At 39.8% G+C, this 27776-nt stretch overlaps 1 protein-coding gene across 1 annotated transcript in view; it reads left to right on the forward strand.

Moving 5' to 3' along the window:
- SUCLG2 (succinate-CoA ligase GDP-forming subunit beta) overlaps positions 1–27776 on the forward strand; it is a 258248-nt gene that overhangs the window by 55381 nt on the left and 175091 nt on the right. Inside the window, exon 2 of the mRNA XM_046637960.1 lies at positions 6308–6449. Coding sequence (XP_046493916.1) covers positions 6308–6449 — 142 coding nt within the window. The remainder of the gene's footprint in view (positions 1–6307; positions 6450–27776) is intronic.

The following is a 27776-nucleotide window of genomic DNA, read 5'->3' on the forward strand; positions in this document are numbered from 1 at the left end:
TTATTCTACTTTCTATATTGAAAGAAACTTGCCGTTTTCTTTCAGTAATGTGCCTTGCAGAACAATCAATGTTAGACATTAGTACTTATCAGGCTAGACTAGTCAATGAGGCTATTACAAGTTATTCCCAAGATCTCAGCAATAAACACATCTAAGGTTTACTTCTCATTCGTGCACATGTGGGTCAGGTGACTCCAAGCCCATGCTCCTCCTTGGAGTAACTCAGTAATCCAGGCTGCTTCAGCCCTGTGACTCCACCCTGTCCACATATGGCTTCCAGGTCCTTGCAGCCAACAAAAAAGGTGCTGGAGGGTTGCACATGGTTGCTTAAAAGTTTTGGCACACTGGCTACAAAGGAACTGAGAATGTAGAGGGACACATGGATACCATGTGCTATCAGGATGCCACAGATATTTGAAATGCTTCATATAATTTGAATATATTGTGGTTTATTTAGCCCATCTCCTGTTTGATGGGCATTTGGATCACTTCCAACTTTACCCTTTATTATGTACAACAGTACAGAAATCATTGTCTGTATCCCTGGTCCATGAGTGAGAGTTTTGCCAGGTTAGGCACCCAAGAAGTGGACTTTCAAGTTCAGAGAGGAGTGTTTTAATTTCATAAATGCTGTCAAATTGTTATTGAAGTGGTTGTACTGGGGTTTTATTTGCAAGGGTAGTGTATGAGAATGCATCATTTCACCAATGACGTTATCAAACCTTCATTTTTTTCCCCCCGTCCGATGATGTCTTCATTCCTTTTGGCCAGATGGCTTCTCAGTTTTGTTTTAATTTCTACTTTCCTGATTACTAGTGAGTCTTTGGCTCTTTCTAATACTCTTTTATGCTGCCTGGCTGAGGGAAACCATACTACTATGGAAAGGCAGTCTGAGGAAAGACAGGAAGTGCAAAGAGCCAGTGGGCAGATGTGGCTCACAGATTCTCCCTTTGGGGGGCACCCGGCTCAATGACATTTCTTTCTATATTCCCTTTATTGATTTTTTTTTCCTCTTGTGGTGCTATTTCAGTAGTCTCTACACCTCTAATTTTAAAATGATGGGGCGAAGGATGATTTCGCGGTCGTGTCATTTTTTTCTGTGCATCTGTCTAATTTTGTGCTTTGAGTTTTCTTGTGCATTTTTGCCCGCTTAGTCATTGTCTTTTTATCTCTTGCTTCTCTTTGTCCTTCCCCTTATTTTGCATTCTTTTTCTTTTGCCTCTGCTCCCTTGATCCCATAGGCCCTTACCTCTTTATGTGCTGCTTTTCTTTTAAGTTGTATTTTTCCCTTCCCCCCCAAGCTTAGAAAGGGTTGCTCTGTCAAAGAAACTTGGAAGGGAAGGGAGCAATGGAACAGTCAGTGTACAAGTTCCACGGGAACTAAACCCAGGTGCCCCTCCACCCAACTGTTTTGAGAACATGATGCTCTTCCTAATATGGTCACTTTGCCAAAATCCGTATGAAAGAAGGAAAGAAAATTAGAATGAGTCCAGTTCTCTTCCTCCCTCTGGCTCACTATAGGATCCATAGGCACATTACTTCCCCTCTTTAGGCCTCAAAGTTCCTGACTTTAAAATGAGGAGGTTGAACCCCTGTAGTCCTTTCATACCTTAGAACCCCAATACATGAAACGTGTGACTGCCTGGGAAAGTACTGCAGAGTAGAGTCCCAAAGTCGGCTTTGTAAGTGGTCCACTGCCATTCCACTTCTGCTCCTGTGCCTTGAAGGGGTCCTTCAGCTCTGTAGAATACCAGGTTGTTTAATAGAATTTAAGAGAAGACAATTAGTTACAATCGTGTTAGAACCATCAGAAGGCAAACAGACTGGGGAGGCAGCCCAGAGATTGGCAATGGCGGGAATCTTCTAGCAGGCTGAGGAGTGGAAGGAGGTGGTATTATCAGAGTCCAAGGCCAGCTGATGGGTGCAGGAGTCATGGTGGGGGAGATAGCGGGTGCTGGAATTATGGAAGATAGGGCTGTTTGGAAGGACCTGGAGTGTCAGAGGTGAGGCAGTCATGCTGGACTTGCTGCCTAACTCAAAGAGAGGAGGGCAAAGCCTGGTGTCTTCTTCTCGCTGTCCACTCTCTGAACAGAGTCTCAAATTCAGACAGAGCCCAGTAAGCAAAGAGCATGGGGACTGACCTGAAGGCAAGCAGGCAAATAACTGACAGGAACAATCCAAAGGCACTGGGTCAGATGATCTTTAACCTCCCTTCCATTGCTCACGTTCCTGAGTTAGGGATTCCCTGGGAGATTTCCGACTTCTGCAATGAAGGTGTTAGTCGAGGGTTTTAATAGGTAGGTCTTCCTAAGAGTTAAAATAAACTGGTACTTCTACCATTCACTTGTGTTAGGACAGCACCTACTCACATCTCCACCTCTCCCTCCCAAAGCCTGCCTGGAGCAGTTACATTTTTCCTTACAAGTGCTGTGCCAACATTTTGTGAGAGTCCTATTCCTAGTAGACTTTTGTTCTTTTGAAGACAGGAATGTGATCTTATTCATCCCAGTCGGGGGCCTCTGGGAATGTGGGGCCAGAATACAAACATGGGGAACCAACAGTATCACACAGTCCATCAATACTGGTGATCAGAGAAGCTTGCTGTTTTAGGGCCACCTGTGATCTTGGGCCAGAGACATAACCTTCACCCTGGGTTTGTAATTCGTAAGATGGTTTATTAATCAGGACAGGCTAGGTGCTATAGATAGGCCAGTTCTGCAATAGTAATAAATAAAGCCCAGAATCTCAGGGGCTAAAAATCCACAAAGGTTTGTTTTTCACTGCACATTCATGGTGAGTTACCTGGGGATGTGTTGGTCCTCCCTCTGGCCCCTGGCTGATAGATCAGCTGCCATCTTGAATATTAGCATTTCCCAAGTCGAGAGAGAGAACTTGGATGGATGGGAGGGTTGGCAATCAAATGTTGGCCCAGGTGTGTCACACATCATATGTTCTCACAACTTACTAGCTGGAACTAGTTACACAGCCTCCCCTAACTTCAGCTAAAGCAAGGAAGTGCCTGGAAGGAGGCAGGTTAGGAATATTTGTTGGTTTGCCTTAATGATAGCTACAGAGAAAGAAAATAATACTTGACTTTCATGATTGTTTTGACCGTTAGAGAACATGAGTACTTAGTATAAGGCCTAGTGTGGTAAATGCTCAGTCAATAGTAGATGGAATTATTATTACTATTGTTGTTGTTGTTGTTATTCAGCAGTTAATTACATTTCCAGCATACTTTACAGTATCCATTTGCTTAGGAAATTTCTGCTCTCCTTTTTTCTGTCCCCTGAAAATGCAAATGTGCACTTAAGTTGCTCCTCTCTAGACGTATCACAAATTCCTAATAAATGAAGTTGAGTTAATGAAGTTTTAGACCCATCACGTACCCTGCTCTTCCGAGTTTGGCAATGACAAAGATAGGTGATTATTCTGTAAGATGATCGCTTTGTGGAGTGATAGCTTAGGGATCAGCAGTGGCTTTGCAACTCTGTTCACTGTGCTGGTTTTCAGGTTAAGAGCAACAGACTTTAAGCAGGCTTCCATTTGAGTCAGTGCAGAAACAGTCAATATGTATTACATGTCTGCAAAGTTGGTCTCTGGATCAATTGCAATTAGTTTGCAGCAGATTGCATTAACATATCTAAAATTAATACAGTGAGTGTTCTGATGAAAAGGAATTGACCACAACCACAACCACACTGTGGCTGTTTTTAGTTTCTCCCAAATGCTTTTTCCAAAGTGTATTTTTTTTTTCCTTTTTCTACTAATGGCTTTAAATTGCTATGTCAACATAGACTTACTCTGTTAATCCTTCCCATTTTCCTTTTAAAAGTGGTCCCAGAATATGGTATATAGCTACCATATACTCTTTTCTTTCATCAGAGGGCTTTTACTATATGCCTTATACATGAAGTTTTCTTTGTAGTTTGTGTGAAGTGCTAGTAAGACTATTAAGACAAAGAATTGGTTCATTTTTGAAATTTTGTGTTTTTCAAATTACTGATGTTTCATTAAGACTTAAAAATTCAGAAGATTAATAAATCATATACTGTTAACAAGTCATATACAGTAAATGATATAAGCATTGCTTGTCTGGCAATTTATTTTTACCCCACTATCATTTATTTCTAAAGGAGACTTGCAGGCAACTTCAATATTAAGTACATCATTACCAGTGTTTACAATGATGGAACGGAGAGATATCTTTAGACTTGCTTATGTCGAAATTTCAATTTTTTTACAAGTGTGTGTAAATTATGTTTATTTCAAGTCTGAAGGACTTTTGCTTTTCTATTTTTAGAGAAGGTCAGTTTCTGGGAATGAAAAATTGTCTGTATCATGGGACAATAGGACCAAAGACAAGGTTTATTCATTTGGCCATATAATTGATATTTTTTGAGTATCTTCCATATGCCAAGGACTGTCACATTCTTCATAATGATACAAAGAAGTTGAAGACAGACTCTGCCCTTGAGTAGAACCCAGTCTAGTTGTAAGGTTCTGGAGCCTCTTTGAAATGCCCCTTATCCAAAAGAGCTCCATGAAGGCGTGGTAGCTTGGAGATTCCAGAGGAAAATGCCACTTGAAAGACCCTTTAGAAGTCCTGAAAACTAATGGGTCCTTGTGGACCTCACTTTATGGTCTGTGTGATACTGCCTTGGATGTCCTCCCCGGCCACTAACAGAAGCCGCTAGGAGTTGTGCCAGGTGACCTTCCACCACCAGTCTTGTGATCCAGTTGTGTGACTGATTTTTTTGGTTTGTTTGTGCATTAATGGCATCATCATTCTACCTCCTGTGAGTACTGGTTCCTTTGCATCATGACTCATGGATGGAAACGTGCTTAAATTAAGTGTATTCATTTCTTCCCTTTAAAATGGAGCTTAAAGGGGCTGGCCCTGTGGCCGAGTGGTTAAGTTCCTGTGCTCTGCTTCGGCGGCCGAGGGTTTTGCTAGCTTGAATCGTGGGTGCGGACATGGCACCGCTCATCAGGCCATGCTGGGGCAGCATGCCGCATGCCACAGCTGGAAGGACCCACAACTAAAAAATACACAACTATGTACCGGGGGGCTTTGGGAGAAAAAGGAAAAAAATAAAACCTTTAAAAAATAAAAATAAAAAAAATAATTAAAAAAATAAAATGGAGCTTATGGATTTGATATGGAATGCTGTTGATCTTATTGGATAAAATGAGAAGAGTTTATTTGTTCATGTGGTTCTGCCCTTTGATTATTTTCTTTCAGCACAGATAAAAACTAATTGATAGTGCATATTGGAAAACCACTTCTACATGATACTTAAGCGAGGTTACTTTAATACACAAGTTGCAGTTTTGAAGAATTAGTTTAGTTAATGGTGACTCTTTCAGGTTGCTGCACTCAACTTTGGTTAGAGATAATCTCATTAAACACTTAATGACTGTGCCTAGACTCCATTAAAAGCTACGGTAAAGAAATGGATTAGTCTGTGGCCTGTTGACCTCAAAGCGTTAAAAAAAAAAAGCTTCCTGAGATACCTTACAATGGTTAATGGTGGGCATACAGTTATTAAAATAAAGCTGTGAGCTTTATTTACTTTGGGTGGGGATGGGAGGAGGTATGTGCTATATGATAGAATCCTTAAAATTTTTTCAAATAATTTTTTTATTTTGCAGTACTTATGAACTCACAGGGAGCTGCAAAAATAGTTCAACAGTCCCGTGCACACTTCACGCTAGGTTTGACATCTTATATAGTTTTAGTACAGTATCAAAACTAAGAAATTGATATTGGTACATTCCCATTAACTAGCCTATAGACCTTATTCAGTTCTCACCATTTTTTTAAACCTGCACTCTTGTGTGTGTGTGTGTGTGTGTAGTTGTCCTTAACATTTTTGATTAAAAAAACAATTAAGGGTGCCTGTGAGGTGGCGCAGTGGTTAAGTTTCCACGTTCCGCTTCGGCGGCCTAGGGTTTGCCAGTTCAGATCCTGGTGTGGACATGGCACTGCTTGGCACGCCATGCTGCGGTAGGCGTCCCACATGTAAAGTAGAGGAAGATGGGCACGAATGTTAGCTCAGGGCCAGTCTTCCTCAGCAAAAAGAGGAGAATTGGTGGCAGATGTTAGCTCAGGGCTAATCTTCCTCAAAAAAAAAAACCCAAAACAATTAAGCATGAAGAATTTATATAGATTTTCTTTCTCTTGCCTCTAAAACCTGCATTGCTGATTGCCACTTGAGAGTACCTATGAGACTGGCCATAAGGTTGACTGTTATTTTTCTTGTTATTTATAAGTGTTCGTACCTGTCTTCCCCAATTTCTCTAGGCAGTTCAATTAACCCCCAGAAGATGGCTGAATCTGCAGGAATACCAGAGCAAGAAACTGATGTCTGACAACGGAGTGAAAGTTCAAAGATTCTTTGTAGCAGACACTGCGAATGAAGCTTTGGAGGCCGCCAAGAAACTAAGTAAGCTAAGTCATAAAGGGTGACATACGCTTGCCCAAATTAGTGAATTCACAGATAGTTTCCCACTAGATAAATTGCAATGCTGTGGGTTATTCTAACAGTGACAAATACAGTGGAAAACTTTGAATTGCAAAGGCAAAAACGCCCAATTAGGAAAACTTTATTCTTTTAGGAGAGAGCATATGGGATGTGACTCTATGGTAACTTTTCCGAGTTTTTCAGTCACCATTTCACCAAGTTCTCTTTTCTGTGGTTTAGTGGCTGGGAGAAATATGGTTGAAGGGCGTGGAGCGTCGAAGGGAAGCCGATCACAGGATAAGTCAGGAAAGGTAGTTGGCATCCTTTTTTAAGCCTCTTAGAACACAGGGAAAATTGCCTCTGAGTGACTGTTGGAGAGAAAGGGGAAGAATGCACATTTTGAAGTCAAGCTGACCTGAGTTCGTTGTTTTGCCCTCGCGTTTACCAGCCCTGTAACTTGGCATAGGTCCCTCTCCTTCTTGGGCCCCAGTTTCCTGGTTTGTAAATCAAAGCTAATTTGTTTATCTCCCAGTGCTGTTGTGAGTCTTTAAGGGAAACTGTACATTGGTACATGGTAGAAAATCTAACCAGTTTCCCTAGTTATTGACTGAGAAATTCAGAATCAGATCTCATGTTACTCAGCAAACATTCCTTCTGGTAGCATACAGACGCTCTTATTGTCAATCTGGATTAGCACTGTCCACTAGAAATATAATGTGAGCCACAGAAATATTTTTAAATTTTCTAAGTCACCTTAAGCAAAGTAAAAAGAAATGGGTGAAATTAATTTTAATAATATACTTTGTTTACCCCAGTATATCCAAAGTATTTTCATTTCAACATGTAATTAATATGAAACCATTATCAATGGGATATTTTACATTCTTTTTTTTGTCCTAACCTTCACAAATCCAGTTTGTATTTCACCCCTTCAGCACATCTCATTTCACACTAGCCACATTTCAGGTGCTCAGTAGACACATGTGGCTAGTGGGCTACCATATTGGACAGCGCAGATCTGGACACTAGATGGATATGCAGGTGTGGTCTTTGCCTGCCACCTTGGAGAGCAGCTGTTTCCTGCTAAAGATAAAAGAGCATCTGCTAACTGGCCTTGCCCAGGTAGCTGTGGCAAAGTTTGAGCATGCAAGATAGAGGCAGGCTCAGTACTTCAATTTTTTGGTTTTCTATGCTCTTTTAGGAGTAAGCAATGAGGTACTTGAGCTAGTAATTGTTCCTCTTTTGTCTTCCTTTCCAAGTTCTCCCAGATGCTTATTTGCCAGATTCTTTCAATGTTATGTCAGTTGGAATGTATGTTTATTCTTTCCTTCAACAAATATTTATTGATCATCAACCACGTGTGTTAGGCACCATGGATACAGCTGTGGAAGACAAGTGAGCCCTCTTTCTTCTTAGAACTTACATTCTAGAAGGGAATTAATTTGTAATTTTCAGATGCTAAAGGTAGAAATTGAGAGTGACTTAGAGTTTAAGAAATGAAAATTGGTTTCATTTTCAAAAACTATCAAAGTTGGTTTTTATGGTGAAAAAAACCCCAGTAAAATTAGCCCTAAACGTGGATGAGAGCTCCTCAGTGATCTGTGGTAATAGACTCAGTAAAGGTTAATATTCCAACCTTTTTACATGAAAGGATCATTTTTGTTTTATACTCCTGTGGTTTGGGGATTGGCTAATGAGAGCAAAGAAATGTAAAGTTCAAGTTGGTCTTTGGTCTTCATTTTCCCCATTATTTTCTTAAATGTGCTGACACACTAGCATTCCAGGTCTAAGGGTCCTTCTTAAGGGAATTCTGGAAGCCAGCTGATTATTCTGCTCAGGCCGGAGCACAGCTGAGAGGACTTATCTTTCAGATTTTCGTGGAGATTTGGACTTACTGAACTAATGGGCTTCTTCATCATGGATTTGTCTTATAAGCATTTCTTTAGCCACCGCTTTGTGGTAGGGGATTGTATACTGTGTCTGTAAGACAGAATGTTTGTGCTGGAGACATTACCAAAGGTGGCGTTTACATACTGGGGCTGGGGTGAAGGGAGGGGAAGGGACAGACAATAAAGCAATTTTAAATAAAGGAGAGCTAAAAGTAAGAAGTCAAAATAAACTTTTTAAACAGCCGTTTGGTTCTGGAGGAGTGGTTTTGAGAAAATGAAACTGGGTAAAACGATTGAGAATGATGTGGCTGTGTGTGTGGCTTGGCCTGTGCAGACCTGTGGTAATCCTTTGGGTGGTGTGGCCACAGGGGGGCGTTTCTGTGATCCAACAGAGAGCTAAAGGGAATTTGGAGAACTAATCCAAGCACCTTCTTTGGTGAATGGATGAGTAATCCTTCTCTTACTCGGTGAGTCGTTTTGGTAGGAGGAAGGGCTCTACTGGTTTTTGTTGTTGGATAGAAGCTTTGATCAGAGGGGAGGTTTATAGTATTGGAAGAGGAGAGGGTACTAAGTCTAGTTCGTTAGAAATGAAACAAGTTGATAGTAAATATAAAAGGAAGTACAGATGTCACTGAGATTGCCTAGAAAGAGCAAAACAAGAAGAATCTGGCAAAACTTCAGTGTTCACATTCTTGTTGCTACAAGATTGCCAAGGACCAGGAGCACAATTGAAGCTTTACCAAATAGATTTGAGGTTAAGGTTAAAGCTGGATCACACGTCTTTCTGATTGTCCTGAAAATGGGTCTGTCACCTTATAATTAAGGTATTTTAATGGAGAAGAATTACATGGAAGGATAATATGCCTAACATGCAGTCAGTGCTATATAAGATTTTATTGCTATCATCATAATTCCAGGGGGTTAACTGCTCTCATGATTCAAATCCATAGACAAATCAGAGACGTGTAATAATCAGTATCCTATCAATCATGTGTTAGGAGAGTTCAGATTTTAATTTGAAAAGTTTGTAAGTGATTGAAATGTATTTGCTTACCTTTCTGCTTTATCCTTATTTGGATGTGTTTTGAAATATAATGATATTTATAAAATATTTTGAAAACAAGTGTTGATGTTAGTCATACCTAAGATTTCCAGTAATCTCTGTGTGGATAATGTCAAAATCTCTTTCTTTGTGGCTGAACCCACATTCCTGGTTGTCTGTTGACTGTCCTTTTATGGGCGTCTCTGACTCTCTTGGCTCAAATAGCACTTGTCATCCCTGAGTTGCTTCAAACCTTCTCTTCCTCTTAGCTCCCCCTACATACCCAGCTGAGATGCCTCCAGACTATCTTTAATGCCTCTCATATCTGTCGTATTCAATCGGTTGCCAAATCCTGCCATTTTTAGTGCAGCATTGTCATTTTGCAAAGCAAGGAAACAGGCAAGATGAGATTAAAAACTTGCTAAGGTTGTACAGCTAATAATCGACGAAGATGGGATTTCCACCCGGCCTGATTAGATTTGATCTCCTCCCCAAGCGTTTTGCCTCTTTGCTAACTTGATGATGATATTCTTGGGAGATTTTTATGTGTGAGTCAGCATTTTTAAGATGGAAAATGCATATTAATAAAATTAGAAGATTGAATTAAAACTAGATTGACAGGTTCGGTTCTAAGGCGCAATTTATAGAAACTGTAATCTGCAGATGTTTTCTTAATGATTCATTTTGTCATATCTCTGGGCAATAGACTGTTTTGCTATATAGTTATGGAAAGCTTGTTAATTTGAACATTTGTTTAAAACGGGTAATGAAAACCGTTTGTTTCTGTAACACAATTCATAATGATAAGATATTGAGTGAGAGCCTCATTTTCTTGCACAGAAAATGGACTTATGTCTGATGGCGAGTGTAAATTGGGTTTGGTGTATTAAGTTTTTAATGTGTGGCTAATATTAGTTTCTGCAGCAGTTTGTAGGAGCCGCCTACAAAAAAGCCGCCTTTTATAATCGTACTTTAAGGAGGGAATTGTTTCCCTTGCCTACAATTTTCTCAGGAGGTTTATTACTTAGACCCTTTTCTCCTCTATGGATTAAATTTAATGTATACAATCAATGGATAATTATAGAATACCTACTGTGTACGTGACTAATCTTTATGTTGCTTTTCACTTCTCTTTAAAGATGAGTGACGAACATGTCTCTCCCATGGCTCGGACGTCCTATCTTAAAGGAGGATTTACGTATAAGCATTGATGAAACTTATCTAGGACCACAACTTTTTTGTTTGGGAAGTCTCCACAATTTATTAATTATTCCATTTATGTTAATATGAGACTCTCAACATTTGATTAAGCAAGAAGATTGTATTTCAAAAACTCACAGTTTTATTCTTTGCAAGGAAAGAAATTGAAATATGAATGTAGAAATTAATCTTCTCTGAGCTAATGACATGCATCCTAAAATGGAGATAAGGAGCTTTTATTGAATTTGGCTAGCTTTGGATTGCTTTCAGCTACAACATGTTTCCATTCATCAATATGATAACTTATTCTTTTTATTTTATGTAATCACATCCTAAAGCCTGGTGAATTACCTACATCATTAAAGAATTGCATTTTATGTGAAAAGGGAACTACTGCCCATTGACTGCTGATTGACATGTACTATTAATCCTGTAGGAAATTAAATATATTGCAAGCGTCCTCGATTGTTGTGGCTTTGTCATATCACGTTATGTGGTTAGGATCTTGCAAAAAGATCTTACATCCTTTGTGTTGAGATGATGGTCATTATTGTCTTATAATGACAGGCAAGAGTAATGTTGATTTCTGTGTAGTAAATCTTCATTTTACTACCCTATCAGCCGCCCATTATTTTGAATCTGGAGTCAGGAATGCAAAGAAGCGACGGTAATGGCAAAGGCAGGCCATCAGATGATGAAGCAGTGTTTGCTTTCTATGAATAATGATGGCGTCCTCATGAAATAGCTGGTTCCTGTGGTGAGATTTGACTGTGTTCCTGGCTGCCACTGGCCCCCTTTGGTTCCTCCCCACTTTCCAGCCTCCTTGGAGATTATGTGAGCTTCCCAATATCTTTTCTATAGTTTACTTCATGCTTATTTCAGGTATGGTCAATTTCTATTGCTTACTGCTGAGAACCCTGACTCATCTAGAGAGAAAGTGCTTATCTTAGGTCCTGAGATATCGTAAACACTCAATAAATATTATTGTTATTCAGAAAGTATTCACTTGCTTCTTAAAGCAACTTACTCCTTAAACTTGCTCCTTAAAGGAACACCTTAATTGACATTAAAGGCTTTCTCTAACTGTGTTTATAAAGAGGATCTCGTGCAATAATTTGTAACCTTTCATAACATTTCCTACTGCATATATTTTTGCAAAGAGATCCCCTCTTTTATAAAATGTTCTTTTCTCTTCTTTCCAAGTCTGTAAATATAAGTGGGCTTCTCTGGTCATCTCCTTAGGATTCCTCTGTGCTGGAATATCTTTTCCTAATTGTCGGTGGTGTTCACTGAATAGAAGCATAGGAGACCTCCAGAGTGAAGGGTGAGATCAAGGCAGGTTGTGGGCAGGCAGGCTTACACAAATGCACACGTAGCTTCCTGTCAGTTTTCTTAGAAACAATTGAGAACAGCGCTTTGAAAGTCAGTGCCTCCACTTGAATTTTGGCTATATAATTAAGCAAGGATTAATTCTTCTTCTTGCATTTGAACCAATGAAGATAATAGTGGTGGCATTTAACCTTTGGCTTCTTGCATGTATCTGGCATCATGCTGAACATTTTCTAAGTGTAGTCTCATGTAATCCTCTTTGAAACCAAAGAGGAAGGCTTTCCTTTAGGGACTGATTCTGCATATCACTAGATCTCGGCAGGCCGGTGATTGTGTATCCACGGTAACTAACACAATTTGACTTTGTCTGTTCAGTGGGTCATTAATGGAGTTATTTATTAACTTGTTTTTTTAAAGCTACCTCATTGTGAATTAACAAAGAAGTTAGGAGCATGGTCTCATTTTCTAGGACTTCCCTGTGAGTTATTTTTCCCTGGGGTCTGAATGTTCTGGATGTCCACAGGGTACCTTATGGGGTTGTAAATGTAGAAAAACTTTGCCTGGGGTAAAGGGGCATAAGAGCTAGCTCCTTATTATCCAGCTGTCTGAATATATTGGCCTTTTTAAAGAAATCTGAAACATAATCGCACAAATCCCTTCTGATTATCAAAGGAATATGTTCATTATTTTGATTTTGGAAAATATAGAAAAGTACAAAGAAGTAAAAACCTCCTATAATCCTATTAACATATTTCCCTCCATTTTTCTTACACATTTATTCGTTCAGTCAGCAATATTAATTTATGTGTATGTATTTACATAAATATACTTGAGAGAGAATGGTTATAAATTTGGGAAAATACTATGCATACAGGTTTGTATCCCACTTTTAAAATTCCGCATTTTAACATGAGCATTACCCAGATACAGTCATCCCTTGGTATCTGTAAGGGGATTGGTTCCAGGACCCCCCACAGATGTCAAAATCCACAGATGCTCAAGTTCCTTATACAAAATGGCATTGTATTTACATAGAACATACAAACATCCTCCCGTATACTTTAAGTCATCTCTAGGTTACTTAGAATACCTAATACAATGTAAATGCTATGTAAATAGTTGTTATACTGTGTTTAGGGAATAATGACAAGAAAAAAAGTATGTACGTATTCAGTACAGATTCGGCCATTGCAGGCCTTTCAATCTGTGGATGTGGAACCCGTGGATACAGAGGGCCGACTGTATTAAATACTTGAAATGGTTGTATGGTAATCCCTAGATTGACTATGTTATTTCCTATTGTGACTTAGATTGTTCTTTTCTATTTTGGTGTATTAGGTAAACTGGCTTCTATAACTCGTAAACTGCCCAGTTCTCAGTAGCTTAATACAACAAAGAGTTATTTTTGAATCACATAAAAGTGCAGTATGGTGCTCTTAGTCTCCCTCTAAGTGGTGACTCAGGGACCCAGGCTCCTTTCATCATTTCACTCTGCACTCTTTAACACGTGGCTCCCAAAGATGACTTGGGAATTGTGTTCATGCCAGCTGCTTAGAAGGGGAAAGAGCAAGGAGGATTACATGTGGAGATTTTGCACCAACTGTGTCATTTTACATTCTGTTGGCTAAAATTCATCCGATGATCATAATGAGCTGCAAGAGAGACTGGGAAATACAGTTTCAATGCATACTTAGGAAGGAGAGGAAATGGGTTTGGTGATCACGTAGCAGAATCTATAGCATTTAGAATTTGGGGGAAATTTGTTTCTTTGTTTCTTGGCTTAAAGCAAATGTGGACTATACAGTCACAACAGAGCTCCCATCTCAACTCTGCTTTGATTACTTACGCCATAATTTACTTGCCTATAAAATTGACGATAATAACAAATACTTCAAGGAAGAATGCAGATGAAAAAAGACACACATAGTGCATGCCTCATGCCAACAAGGCACTCACCAATTTACCCTCCTTTTTCCCTTCCGTCTTTTTTGATGTCAGCTGAGTGAATGTTGCGAGCCACCATAAAAGGAATATAATAACAGCTATTAAAAGCATCAACAGCAGATAAAAAAATAAAAATGCTCAGCGCTTTTGCAGTAACACCCAAGTGTTAAACTATATTTAGTGTACAGCTCCCAGATGATTTGATAATGAATATATTACTCGCATACTGTTGGTTGATATTTTCTAGGGAGATGGCAGTATGCGAAGTCAAAGTTCTATAATTTTGAAAGAAAATGAAGATCGTTCTTTCTTTACTTTGCAACAGAATAAATATTATCCAAGGAATTAAGCTTTTAAGATGCTACACTGTCCCCCAAGGTGGTTGTTACCAGAGTTGGCAATATTTAACAGATGTTCATGAATAGTACTCAGACTTCATTTGAGTTTTCTAGGGTACCCACAAAAAGTCAAGAAGTGAATTGAGAAAGTTTAAAAAAATCTATTGCTTGATCTGCCTTAGGATGAAACTGAATGAGTAAACAAGCTACTTCAATTATGTATTACTTTTTTTTTCTTTCGTTCAACATGGAACAAGCTAAGGGATTTGTGAATCTGTTATTTCTCTCAAATTAAGTGTGGGCCAAGTATTAGAATTTTTTTTTTGTCTTCAGGCTTTTGAGTGAATATACCAGTCAGTTCAGTACAGGGAAAAGGAAGCAGATGGGATGTGGATAACAGGAAAAACAACAGTGCTAAAAGTATTTGATATGCAAAAAGCAAACTGTTCCCAGAGTCTTCAGGTGCTAGATGTAGCCCTGAAAAACAACTTCACATAAATATATATTTTCTTTGTAAATAATCTACACACGAGCCTCATAAATGTGAGCAAATCTAGATCCCTTCATGACTTCCTCTTGCTCAGAATTCCTGACTACTCTTCCCTGCTTAGCAGGTTCAGTTTAAACTCACATGGCCAGTTGTGCATGACACAATCATGGTCTGCCTTTCCCACACTGTCCCCGCTTTGTACTTGCTTCCCTGTGTGTGGCTACATCGGTTTCCCTCCTGCCTTTGTCCAGATTCTTTCCTCCATGGAGTGCCCTCTAATCCAGTGAAGATCACTCTGGAGTTGGGCTTAAATTCAAATCCTGTATCTGCCACGTGTTAGCTCCGTGACCCTAAGCAAGTGACCTAACGTCTGGAATCCTCAGTTTCCCCATCTGTAAAATGAGGTTAGTAATAATACTTGCTTCCTAGGGGAGCCAAGAAGAGTGAAATGGGGTCATGTACTTATAAGATTTAGCAGAGTTGTATATCCCACAGTCTCCATAAAGGGTAGCTAGGATCATTATCATTGTTATTGTCACCCATCCATCTTGGTCCAGCTTAACTGTCACTTCTTCAGTGATATCTTCTGGGAGGCACTCTGGTGGCATTTAAGAAGGTGGGCTCTGGAGGAGACTGCCTTGGTTTCAAGCCTAGATCCACCCGTTATTAGCTGTGTTTTAACTTCCCTAGGTCTCCGATTCCTCATCTGTGACATATGGGAGGTCAGTAGTAGCTCTCCATGGTTTGGTGGGAGGAGTGACCTCACTGTTAATACAGTGGCTAGCTCATAGGAAACATGGGTAGATGTTGCCATTATATAGATTTTTTAGTGAGACATAATTGATATACAACACTGTGTTAGTTTCTGATGTACAGCATAATGATTTGATATATGTATATGTTGCGAAATGATTGTCACAATAAGTCTAGTTAACATCTGCCACCACATATAGTTACAAATTTTCTTTTTCTTGTGATGAGACATTGTAAGATCTACTCTCTTAGAAACTTTCGAATATGCAGTACAGTGTTATTAACTATAGTCATCATGCCGTACATTACATCCCCAGGACTTATTTACTTTATAACTAGATGTTTGTATCTTTTGACTACTCTCACCCATTTTGCCCAACTCCCATCTCCTGTCTCTGGCAACCACCAATCTAGTCTCTGTATCTATGAGTTTGTTCTTTTTTTTTTAGATTGCATATATAAGTGAGATCATATGCTCTTTATCTTTCTCTGTCTTATTTCACTTGCATAATGTTCTCAATGTCCATTCATCCATTCATGTTGTCACAAATGGCAGGATTTCCTTCTTTTTTATGGCTGAATAATATTCCATCACATGTGTGTATATGTATATATGTATGTGTGTGTGTGCGTGCGTGTGTATATATACCACATTTTCTTTATCCATTCATCCATTGATAGACATTTAGGTTGTTTCCATATCTTGACTATTGTAAATAGTGCTGCAGTGAACATGAGGGTGCATATGTCTTTTCAAATTAGTTTTTCATTTTCTTCAGTTAAATATCCAGAAGTGGAATTACTGGATCGTATGGTAGATCTATTTTTAATTTTTGAGGAACCTCCATACTGTTTTCCATAGTGCCTGCACCAATATACATCCCACCAACAGTGCAGATGTGGTCATTATATTGCTGTGGTTTTTGCTGTTATGGTAAGTGGTCGCTTTACATGTTAGGGTGCACAGGGTGGGCGTAGAGGCTGTAATTTAACCTGTGGCGTCTGTATCCCAGAGAGAGGAAGTTCATTCCTTATGATATAGTTGTGGACTGACTTCTTACACAATGCTTTTTACAGAGGAAATAGATTATATGTGTTCCTATAAATCAGGACAGGAAGTTTCAAAATGCATCTGGCATTTCAAGTTTTCCTAAGTGTCTCTAAACATAGATAATCATCCCTGTTGGTTTGTCTGGGACAGACTTAGATACATCTATTATTCCAGAACTATTATTAATAGCAATCCCATTCCCTCTCCAAACTGTCTCCATTTAAACAATTAAGTGTGTGGTTACCTTACTCCAAGAGTCACTTGAAGGATGACTCCTTGGTAGCAGCTGCCTTTAACGTGAAGCCTGTTTTGTAGAATGGAATATGATAGCTTTAAGTGTTATCCCATTAATTCATGCAGCTTTTAAACGAAGGATGAACGGGAGATGAAAGGGCCTTCCTGATACTGTTGGGCATGACTGCTGGGAGTGCGATATAAGCACAGTTGGTTAGAACAAGGCTTGATTCTCCATTCCAGGGGCAGGGCTGTTTCTCGTTCATCTCTGCATACCTGGTATGGAATAGTACGGGTTCCATAAGTGGTTACTGAATGGAAAAAATTAATAAGAGAACAAACATCCCAAGAAGCCTTCCATCTAGGTTAATACTTGCCGGGCAGAACTTCTCTGCTGTGCACTCTCAGTGGGTTTTCTCCAATGCCACTGCGTCATGTCCTTAAGCTTGGTTTAGAGAGAAGGTACAGCTAAGGGAGCAGCAGCCCCACGGGCCACGGTGGGAAGGTGAGAAGTCATGAAGGGAGATGTCAACTTGGCAGCTTTGCCTGCTGCCAGTTTCTGGCAGAAGTTAGTCCAGGGTTTTCCTCAGGCTGGTCTTCCTGTCTAATGCCACGGAACAGCCTCAGTCAAAATGCGGGGGTGATCATATCTTCTGGTATTGCCAGGAATGAACCCACTTAGACGAAAACAGCTTCACCTTCTACCGGGTTCTCTCTGAGTTCTGGAAGGTCCTGTTAATGAAAGTCCCTGGTCCACTGTGACTTTTTACTCTATTTACATCAACCAGCTTACCTTTCAGTTATAGAATCTTTGCATGTGTGTTCATTTCAATTGAAAGGCACCCCAAATATGCTCATTTCAGTGCCACTTTTATCACTGTGTCCTCTACTCTTGGAAAAAAATTAATGTTCTGCCGTCTTAGACAGTAGCTTTCTATCCTCACCCGCGTGTTGTGTTTGTTATCCTTTGACAAAATAAGAGAGAGGACTGTAAGGAAACCCAGTGAGGCCTCAAATGCACTTGGGATTTAAGAATCGTTTTTCTATGTGGTGTTAATTCATTTAACAATTATTGAGTACCTGAAATGAGTCGGGCACTGAGGTTGGTTGGGCACAAGGAGGACTGAGAATTGTTGGTGCTTCCAAGATGTTCACTGCCTATAGAGAGACTGATGTATAAACCTATGGAAATAAAGGGTGGTCATTCTGATGGTAGAAGCATAGCCATACGTTGTGGGCACTCAGAGGGGAAAGAGGTACTTACCTTATTGTAGATGTTGAGTGATCAAGGAAGGCGTCCTGGAAGAGGTGAAAATGGCATTTCCTTTTTGACTCACTGTGAAATCTAATACGTCTGGTGAACAGACTTTATTCTGACCCTAGAATAGAAAGCTTGGCCTTATTTCTTTTCTCTTTGGGTCTCATCGAAATGATCTCTCAAAATGATTGGTAAGAAATTGGTAATACTAGCTTTGAAGAGAGGAGTCATAATTTAGATCATTTTACTAGTAGTGGGTCGAGTTAGTTGCTTGTGGAAGAGAGAGAAGTGTGCTGCCTAAAGGAAGTGAAGATGCCTACCTTCCAAGATAGGATTCTGTGGACAACCCCTTAAGGGATGCTACTTTGAGTAAACCCCAGGCTGCTCCTTGCCTCCGTGGGCCGGGAAACTTTTCGGTACCCAATCTGAATTCATCACACTAAATAGGTTGGCTACTCACCAGTCAAACCTATGAGAATAATATATAAACCAAAACCTAAAGCAAAATGTTTTTCTTGTGACTGGAATGTTCCTATCTGCCATCCTGTTTAATGTCTTAGAAGACAAATCTGTCTTGTCTTACCCTTACATGAGTTTTTTTCCCTTTTCAAGCGGAGGAGCACAGTTCAACAGAAGCTCAGATTTTCCTTTACTCACGCACTCAGCAAATATTTATTGCGTGCGTGTGCTAGGGTGATGGGAAATATGGCTAACTTTGTCTTGAGAACTCCTTTTATGTTTAATAAGTGCTGTTAAATGCCTTGCCTGCTGTATCTCATTGGCTCCTCCTAAGACATTTCTGAGATATGTTATTATCCTTATTCCTAGTTCACAGAAGAATCCTCTAAGAGGCCCTAAGGGGTCCACATAGGCTAGACTCTGGGGTTGCACTTTCGATAACCACACTAGTGGTCTTCACAAATGCCAGGGAAGATGGAGCACCTCTGAGTGACAGAAAAGCAGAGTCAAGGGCCCTTTACTTCTGAGCCCAAAGTGAAGGGACCAGGGCTTCTAGCCTCCAGAGCCCTGCTCACAAGATTGCTTGCCTTCACCAGGGGGCACTGATCCATCTCTTCAAACCCTCCTTTTCCCCAGAGCTTTGTCTGAAACACCCTAGACTGGACAGGCCCCCACCAAAACCCTCCCTTCCTGCTGGAGGCAAGCCTAACATCCTGTCTCTTGGGTTGATTTTATTAGTCAAAACTCTCAGGAATCCCGAGGTCTCCCCTGCTCTGCTGTGAATACTGCAAGCAACACCCATTAGCTGAACAAGGAACTGGGTCTGTTGTGTTTCACATTACAAAGACATTCTCAATATAGAAACACATCTGCTCTCATGATTCAGTGCCTTTTAACTTCACAGTGGTTGGAGTTTAAAGGGGTCTTTTGTGAACATTGAAGTCCCTGAAGAAGGCAAATAGCTGAAATTTTCCACTTGGACAGTAGTATGGAGCTATAACTAAAGATAGAGAATGATACTTTCATTGCCTCTGTTTTAACTTCTGTAGCTAAAAGGTTTGCGATTTCATACCAGGCCAAACAACTTTTCATTTGTTCAGCTTCCTCTAATTTAAGCAAAGTAGTTCGGTGGTGGTGGGGAATTGTTATAGGAATTTGATATTGAGGTGCTGTTTCATTTGGAAAGACTGATACAACTAAAAGTTTTGTATAATTCTCTCTGGTTTTTATAAGCTTGTGTCCAGCTAACGTATTTTTTTTTTCATTGAATCTCTTTTGAACTTTTAATGTAGAACTATATCAATGATTGATAAACATCATCTGCAGCTCTACTGTCTTATCGATTTTCACTTTCTGTTTTCAATAATAAAAATCTTTTACACGTCAGACCAGGAGAGTATGAGATTAACAGATTTTCTGGACCATTGGGCCCCATTCAATGGATATTCAGTAACTTATTCAGAGACTATTTTGAAGATTTGAGCTTGGTGGGGATACAGTGTGTAAACAAATAAGTTAGCAAATGATTTACAGATTGTGAGAAGTGCTGTGACAGAAATAAAGAAGGGGTAGAATCATGGAAGACTTAGGATGGTCAAGGAAGTCTTCTCGGAGGGGGTGATTTTACGCTGACGTGTGAGGGTAGAAGGAGCCAGTGGTGAGAAGAACAGAGAGTAAGCTGTTCTAGGCAGAAGTGACCGAAAGGGCTGAGATGCTGTGTTGGAAACAGCTTTGTCAATTTGAGAAGCAGAAAAGAGACTAGTGAGATTGAAGTTTAGGGAAGGACAGTGGGGTGAGGTCTGAGAGGTAGATGAGAGCCCAGATCATACAGGGCTTTGTAGGCCTAGGTAAGTATTTCAGGTTTTATTCTTAGTGAAATAAGGAGCTACTGAAAGATTTTGATAAAACCCCTATGAATTTGGTATGGCCTCAACAATGCTAGATGCCACACCATCCCCAAACTTCAATGATTTATTTGTTCTTGCTCAAATGTCTGCATAGTGGCTGAGCCAGGCAGGCCTCACTGGGCTTGGCTGCAAGCTGCTGTTTGGGTCCAGGTGTGCTCCATGTGTCTTTCATCTTCCTTGGACCAGCAGGCTAGCTGGGGCATATCTTCACAGGGAAAAGGCCAAAATGCAAGAGAGTGAGCTCAACTATAAGCATGTTTGAAGCCTCTGCTTGCAACACATCTGCTGACATCCCACTGGTTGAGCCTAAAGTCAAAGGACAAGGGCCTCTAGTGGAGGGATCTGCAAGGGCACATGACAAAGGGTGTGGATCCAGGGAGGGGTGAAGGATGGGGCCAGTGATTCATTGAACCACAAACAAGGACCTGGTCTTATGTATTTTATAAAAACTCATCATAGACTAAGGTGACCAACTATCCTGTTATTGCCTAGGAATAAGGGATTTCCTGGGATATGGGACTTTCAGTGCTAAAACCAAGAAAGTCCCAGGCAAACCAGGATGAGTTGGTTATTCTATTATGGATTGTCCTGTGGCGAGTTGATTAACAGGGCATCAGGAGAAGTGGGGAAGAGGTAGGCTGCTGTTGTGATCATCCAAGTGAGAGAAGGTAGTGGTTTGGATGATGAGGGTGGCAGAGGAGTTAGAGAGAAGTGGATGTCTTTGGGTATATTTTGGAGGTAGAGCCCATGGCACTTGCTGATGTATGGGATGTGGTGGATGAAGAAAGGAGTTAAGGATGTGTTAGATCAGTTGAATATACTGTTTGCTGGAGTATGAGGATCTGAATAACCTATAGAGTAGAATAGCAAATTTTAATAATTATTGCAAGAATATGATAACCTAATACTTGGAAATGCATTCTGTGTTATAGTCACACAATATGGCATTTCTCTTCAAAATCACACCAAAAAATCAGTGGAATAAATGAGGAGATTGCTGTATATAGACCCAGTCCTATAATGAGGTAAACAAATTGCATCAGAAAAATGATGGCCACCAACAAAAGAAATCTTCCTAGTAACCTGCATTGGGCAACCTAGCTCACCAGAACACTTTGCTTCTATGGTGAGCAAGCAAGCTGTGGATACTGGAAAATGGGTATGTTCTCTTCATTTTGATTTGCCAGAGGTTCAACCCATCATGATTTACATTTTACATTTACATCCTGAGTTTCCTATACCGTGTACCTGGTGTGATTGAAAGAATGTTTGAATAGGATTCGGAAGGTCTGAATTTGAGCTGTGGCTTTCATATTCAATCATTTTTTTCCTTTTTTCTTGCTGTGGGCTGGGGGCAGGGGGAAGTAGAATGTATGATTGTGATTAGATATTGCCAATTTCTTTTCCCTACCTGTCTAGTTTGATATGTTGAATGATGAGGAGAACCTGTTCCCTAGCCCATTTGGAGATGCTGGTTGAATAAACATTGAATTAATACCAGTTTGCATGTTGGAAATTCCATTGAATACATTCGTGACCCTGAATAACTTGCTTAGCACATTTGAGTTTAGTTTCTTCCTCTATGAGCTGGGAGTAACAATTTAGGGGTGCTGTGAGGATCACATGAGAGATTGTATGTAAGGGTACTCTGTGAGGTCCTATCGATAAGACCCTCTTCCTTCTCCACCAGAACAATAAGTTTCCAGGCCTGGATTCATACTGGCTTAATTTTTGTCATCCCCTGTGCTTTGCACCCTTGTGCATGGTGGAGATGAACACATGTTTGTGAAGGGCATGGCTGCTAAAGTGTCAGGTTTCTAGTAGTTCTCAAGTCTACCACTTATGTCTCTGGATTGTTGGATGCCTCTGTGAAGCCAGACCTCCTGGGTTTTTCTTCTGATTTTCTGGCGTGAGATCATGGGCATGTTACTTAACCCCTCTGTGGCTTAGTTTTCCCGTCTAAAAATGGGCTAATGGTATTTCTTGCGTCAGAGATTTGCTATGAGTCTCCTCATTATGTTAATTGTAATAACGCATTGTGTTAACACGAATAGATCAGTGCATGGAAATTATAACTGCTAAATGCATGTTAGCTGCTTTATTACTATTGCTGTTATTATTTGCAGGTAAGTTTCCTGCTGAATTTACTTGATTTGTAGACCTGAGAGGTGGGATAGAGCTATCTGGTTATACAGAAAATCGGAAAGTCTATGAACTCTAAAGAGTACTTTGATACAGATCTCCATTGTTTATTTTTTGGTGATCTGTGATTTTTCTATCATGGTTAGTGTACCCCATTTGATGAGTTTACTGCATTATGTAAAAGGGTTTTTTGCTTTTTAGTCATCTAAAATGCACTCTTTTTGATTTGATTCTCAATCCACTGAATTCTTACTTCGGTTTTCCTTGTCCCGTATTGGTCAGAGTCTGTATTGACTTTTTCTGTGCTCTGGCCACCTTACCTCTCTGCTCTCCTAAGTTTTTGAGTTTCTCTTTATTTGTCCCAGCTTCTTTGTATGTTCTGTTTGTGCTCCTGATTTATTAAATCTCTGAGATCATCCTTTCTCCGGGATGGGAGGAAAGGCTTCTGGACAGACAGCCTGGGAGATCTAAAACAGCCCCAGGGGTATACTTCATGTTCAGTTCATTCCAGCAACTGATGAGAGATCAATAAATGCACAGCGCTAGTGTATATTATGTGCTTTTCCTGGAAAACAAGTCTGTATTCAATGGGCTAAATAGTAGAAGAGGCATTTTTCAGTTGGCATGCCTCTATAACTATAAATAACTATAAAGAATTCTAGAAGGTTTTTTTTTTTAAGTTCTCTTTCTTTTTTAATGCCTAAACTCTTGGACAGTCTGATATCCTTTCCTTCTGGAAGCATATGAAACTTTAAAGGATAGAGAAATAATTTTATGAATACTTAACACTCTGAAAAAAATGAAGTGAAAGGCAAAACCCCATCTAGCTCAGAAGTTTCTCAAAAGCCGCAGTAGCTTTGCGATTGGCAGTGGAGATTATCATGGTCCTGGCTTGCTGGAATGCGTAAGGCGGCATGTGGGAAAGAACACAATACAAATAGTTTTGAATTATACTTTTTATAGATTTTTTTGTATGATCTCATTTGTTTTTCAAGTAATATGGAATGTTGGCAGGACAGGATTATTTCTCTTTTTCCAAAGAGGAAACAGGTTCAGAGAGCTCAAGGGACTTGATCAAGTCCTCCCAGAGGCAGATCAGCCCACCCCCAGCATCTGTAGGATAGGGGGCAAGAGTACAAGTAGAGGCCTACATACCATATGTGTAGAACATGCAGCGTAGGGATTCCCGGCCCTTGACCGGTGGTTCCTCTTTTCACCTCACTTCAGTCCTGTATTGTGAGGTGCTTCATGTGTATCATCCAGATCCATCCACTTCTGCAAACAGCCGTCCCTTCAGCCTGAGTGTACACAGGGCACACCCTATTCTTCCCTTGGAAGGCCAGATCTTGAGAAGAGGCCCATACTGGACCATTTGGGCAAAGACTTCAAAGGGACAGACTCTGGGCATGTCCCCTTGGCCTCATTGACTCCTTACCTCATCTGTGATTGTTTGATTATGAGGCCAGAGGTGGGGTATCCAAGATACAAGTTTAACTCAAATGGATTATTTGGCCACTTCAGTCACATCGTTTGTCAGTTTAGTGAAAAACAAAGTCTGTTCCTTCATTAAGTATGCGTTTGCTATGTGCCTATACTTGGTGCTGGAGATGTGGCTGTGAGTAAGACATCTCTTGGGAAGGGCTTTACAGTCTAGTGGGAGGAGACAGAGAATAAACATGTAAACAATTAAAAAATAATGTCCAAAGGTTATCAATGCTATAAAGAAAATAAAAGAGGATGGTGAGCTAGTGATGGAAGAGTAAGGGCTTCTCTGTGGAAGTGACATTTTTGATGTGAATGCTGCACAGCTGCAAGAAGATCTAAGGGAGGAGTGTTCTAAGCAGATAGAACATATGGATAACGGCCATGAGCTTGATAGCTTCAGGGGACAGAAAGATGATCATGGAGGCTTGGGTGTAGTTGGTCGGGTAGTGGAAGGAGGTGAGGTTGGAGAGATGGAAGGGTCTAGGAGGTCAGTGGGGCATGGTAGGCCCTGTAAGGGATTTGGATTTTGTTCCAGTAGGATCTTTTGGAAGACATTAAACAGGGGAGTGATAGTAAAACTTTCCGATGTAATTCACTACCGAACAGTTAGCTCAAAGTGGCCTGTCAAATTTTAATTATTTTGTCAATATTAAATGAATCCCCCTGCCACACAAATCCCCCCTCTCTTATAATAGTTGAATATCACAGATATATTTTGTGGACATTTTGAAGACTTAAACATTGATGCTCCTTGCAAGTAATGTGAACAAAGTGGCTATATATTTAGCTATCAAGTTTCATGTCTTTTGCTAAAAATATAGAACCAAGAGAGCTCTGAACATAAATACAGGCATGCTCTTGGTGTTGGTTATTTCATAACTATTCTTAGGTGCCAAATGTCTTCATCTTCACACGATTTATAGTAATGTAAGTAATGTGTTGGAGACTAACAAATCAAAATCTCATTTCAGATATGTGACACTAATGTTGTGTTGACTTATTGTTTCATGTGTTAGATTTCTGATAAAATTCCTAAAACACCTTCTTGAAAGGAGTAACAGGAAGAAACAGTTGTGGGATCAGATATTCATCTGTGTGCCCTTTCTCATTGATGAGATTGCTAATAAATTCTTAATTGTGTTAAATAGCATATTAGAATACCTCAATTTAGGAACTCTAGGCAGTTGAAAATCTTTTAATAGCAAAAAACTTAGAAGTAGCTTAATGCTTGTTAAGAGAGAACAAAGACAGGCCAATTTTAGTTTTTATTTATTGTAATGATTTTCTTTTTACTATTAAAGATGTCTCCTCACAATAACCAGATGTGTAACATAGAAGCAGCTGCATGAAATTTTCATTTTTATGCATAATATTGGAAATCTTAGACAAGGTTTATTGTATGTTATGGAAAATGAAATGATCTTTTCCTAGTCTGAACAGCTGTGTAAAACAGAATGATAACATCTTCTCCTGTCTCCAAGTGACCATCTGTTTTTATGGGATTTGACAGGTAATTTATTAATTTTAAGAGGTTTGTTTTAGCGAAATGTTGGCAAATGTGCATGTTGCAGACTTTTAGGAAAATACTATCAAGCTTTGGAATTTTTTAGCGCCCTTCTAATGATCTGGTGGAATCTTTAAGAATCTTTTTTTCTCGTATGTTTTGAAATAGTTAGATAAAAATATTTGCCAAAAAATGATAGAAGAGGGACTGTGGGCATCAGGAACACATCTGACACTCATTCATTTTGGTTTTGGCCAGATTGAGGAATATTAACTGTTCAATTCAGAAAGGGTTTATTGAACATTTTTTTCTATCAGTGCCATCTCATGTTGTTTTTGTTATCTTTTTAGTGCAAAAATTAAACCTAAAAAATAAGTGGTAAGTTGCTTTTTAAACTCTGTCCTCCTCCATTTCCAGCTGTCACTGCACTCTGCTAGGGTCCTTCTGGCATCTTCTCAAATCTTGCAAGAGAGGTCAGCTCTTTTTCACATTCATCTGTCACTTTTAAGGTGTCACTGAATTACCCAGGCTGAATGTGAAACGATAAGAAATGCCACAGTTATTATGCTGACTGCAGACACAACGTGGAAATTCTTTATGATAGGCCCTTACTCATGTCTTAATACTTTATTTATTCCAAAGTGCTTAGCAAGCCAGTCTGGCCTTGTTTTTCTCCAGGTAGACCAGATGGCTGGAAACAGTCATACCTATTTTCATTTGGAGAGCTTAAACATTTTTAAGGTGAGTGATAATGCTGAGTAAATAACGTTGAGCTTCGTCATTTCTCTCTCTGCCTCTCAGTCACCAAGTGATGCTAGGAGACTTAATCATTTTTACCTTAGTTCCCAAATCTGCAAAATGAGGTTTATGACATTTTCTTTTTTACTTCACTGGAATAGCATTAGAAAAATGAATGGATGGGGTGACTGTCTATTGGATGGCATTTGCCGAGTGTGCCTTTTTGGAGTTTGAGACTTTAATTAAAAAAAATGGTTTTAATTATTGTCTATAATATGGCTCTCTGATAGTGATGAGGAGGAGGAAGAGGATGATATTGTTGGTGCTGGTGGAAGAACAGTAGTGATAATAGTAAATGGGAGGCAGCTTAGGGTAGTGACTAAGCCAAAGACCCCAGAGCCAGAGTGTCTTGCTTCAGATCCCTCCTGTCACTTACTTGCTGTGTGAACTTGGGCGAGTTATTTAAATCTCTGAACCTAGTAAAGCTCAGATTTGGGATTTGAATGTACGCCTCTCTTAGCATGTGTTCCTAACCACCATACTGTTGCCTTTAAAAAACAAAACAAAACCCCAAAAGCCCCAAAACATGTTCTAGAGCATTTGAAAAGGTCATCTAAAAGAGCATATAAAAATATGCTCCGGAGAGGCCAGAGACATGCTTATCTTCTTCAAAATATTCATTAAAGAAATTTAAAAATACCCCATGGGGTCATGGATATCAGACTAATTGGGGAAGGTAGATTAATTGACTGCCTGAGGACTGAGATTGGCGTATTGGACTCTGCTACAATGCTTGCTTGTTTCTGGTCTCTCAAGATCAGTGAATTTCATTATTATTAATAGCTTTAATTTTTTTTTTTTTAAATAAAGCACTTCATTTGCAAAAAGAGAATTTTGTCCCATGCAGTCTAGGTTGTTTTAGGGGCTTGTGGAGAAGCCATCCAACAGCTTTCTGAGGTTGACTGGTACAGTCTCTGAATTCTAACGTTTCTGTCCTGTGAATTTTGTGATGGGAGATTTCGCTGTAGGAAGAAAGGAGCCTCTCCTGATGGTCATTAGTTTAGGCCTCTGTGGAAATCACCGGGTGCTACATGTAGGATGCTTTATCTTCATTACAAAAAGGGAAAAAAAGCCTGGTTTATTTCTTTTGGAAGTACATTACAGTTTATTTCACTACACAAGTGGTTCTGTTAACATGGGGGGGATTTTTTGTTAGTGGAGGATATAGGTTGGTTGATCTTGGCATTGTTTTGCAAATGTTGAGGAAACTCTGTCATGGAAATAATCGAAAAAAACCAAGACTCATGTTGGACAGGGGAGGGAGAGTGGCAGCAGGGAGAAAGCATTTCAGCATGGCAGTGATTTCTGCATTCCTGATGTGGTTCAGCTACTATATTCCAGCAGCTTATTGGCAGCCAGTGGCAGCTGGGGACGGATGATGGAGTAGCCCTGTTCTGAAGAATGTCCTTTGCCTGCTCTCTAAGTATCAACAATGTTAAACTTGCACTGATTTTCACAGTGTGATCATTTTTCATTATACATTCAT

Source organism: Equus quagga, chromosome 1 (genome assembly GCF_021613505.1).
Source record: "Equus quagga isolate Etosha38 chromosome 1, UCLA_HA_Equagga_1.0, whole genome shotgun sequence".
NCBI classification, from domain to species: Eukaryota; Metazoa; Chordata; class Mammalia; order Perissodactyla; family Equidae; genus Equus; species Equus quagga.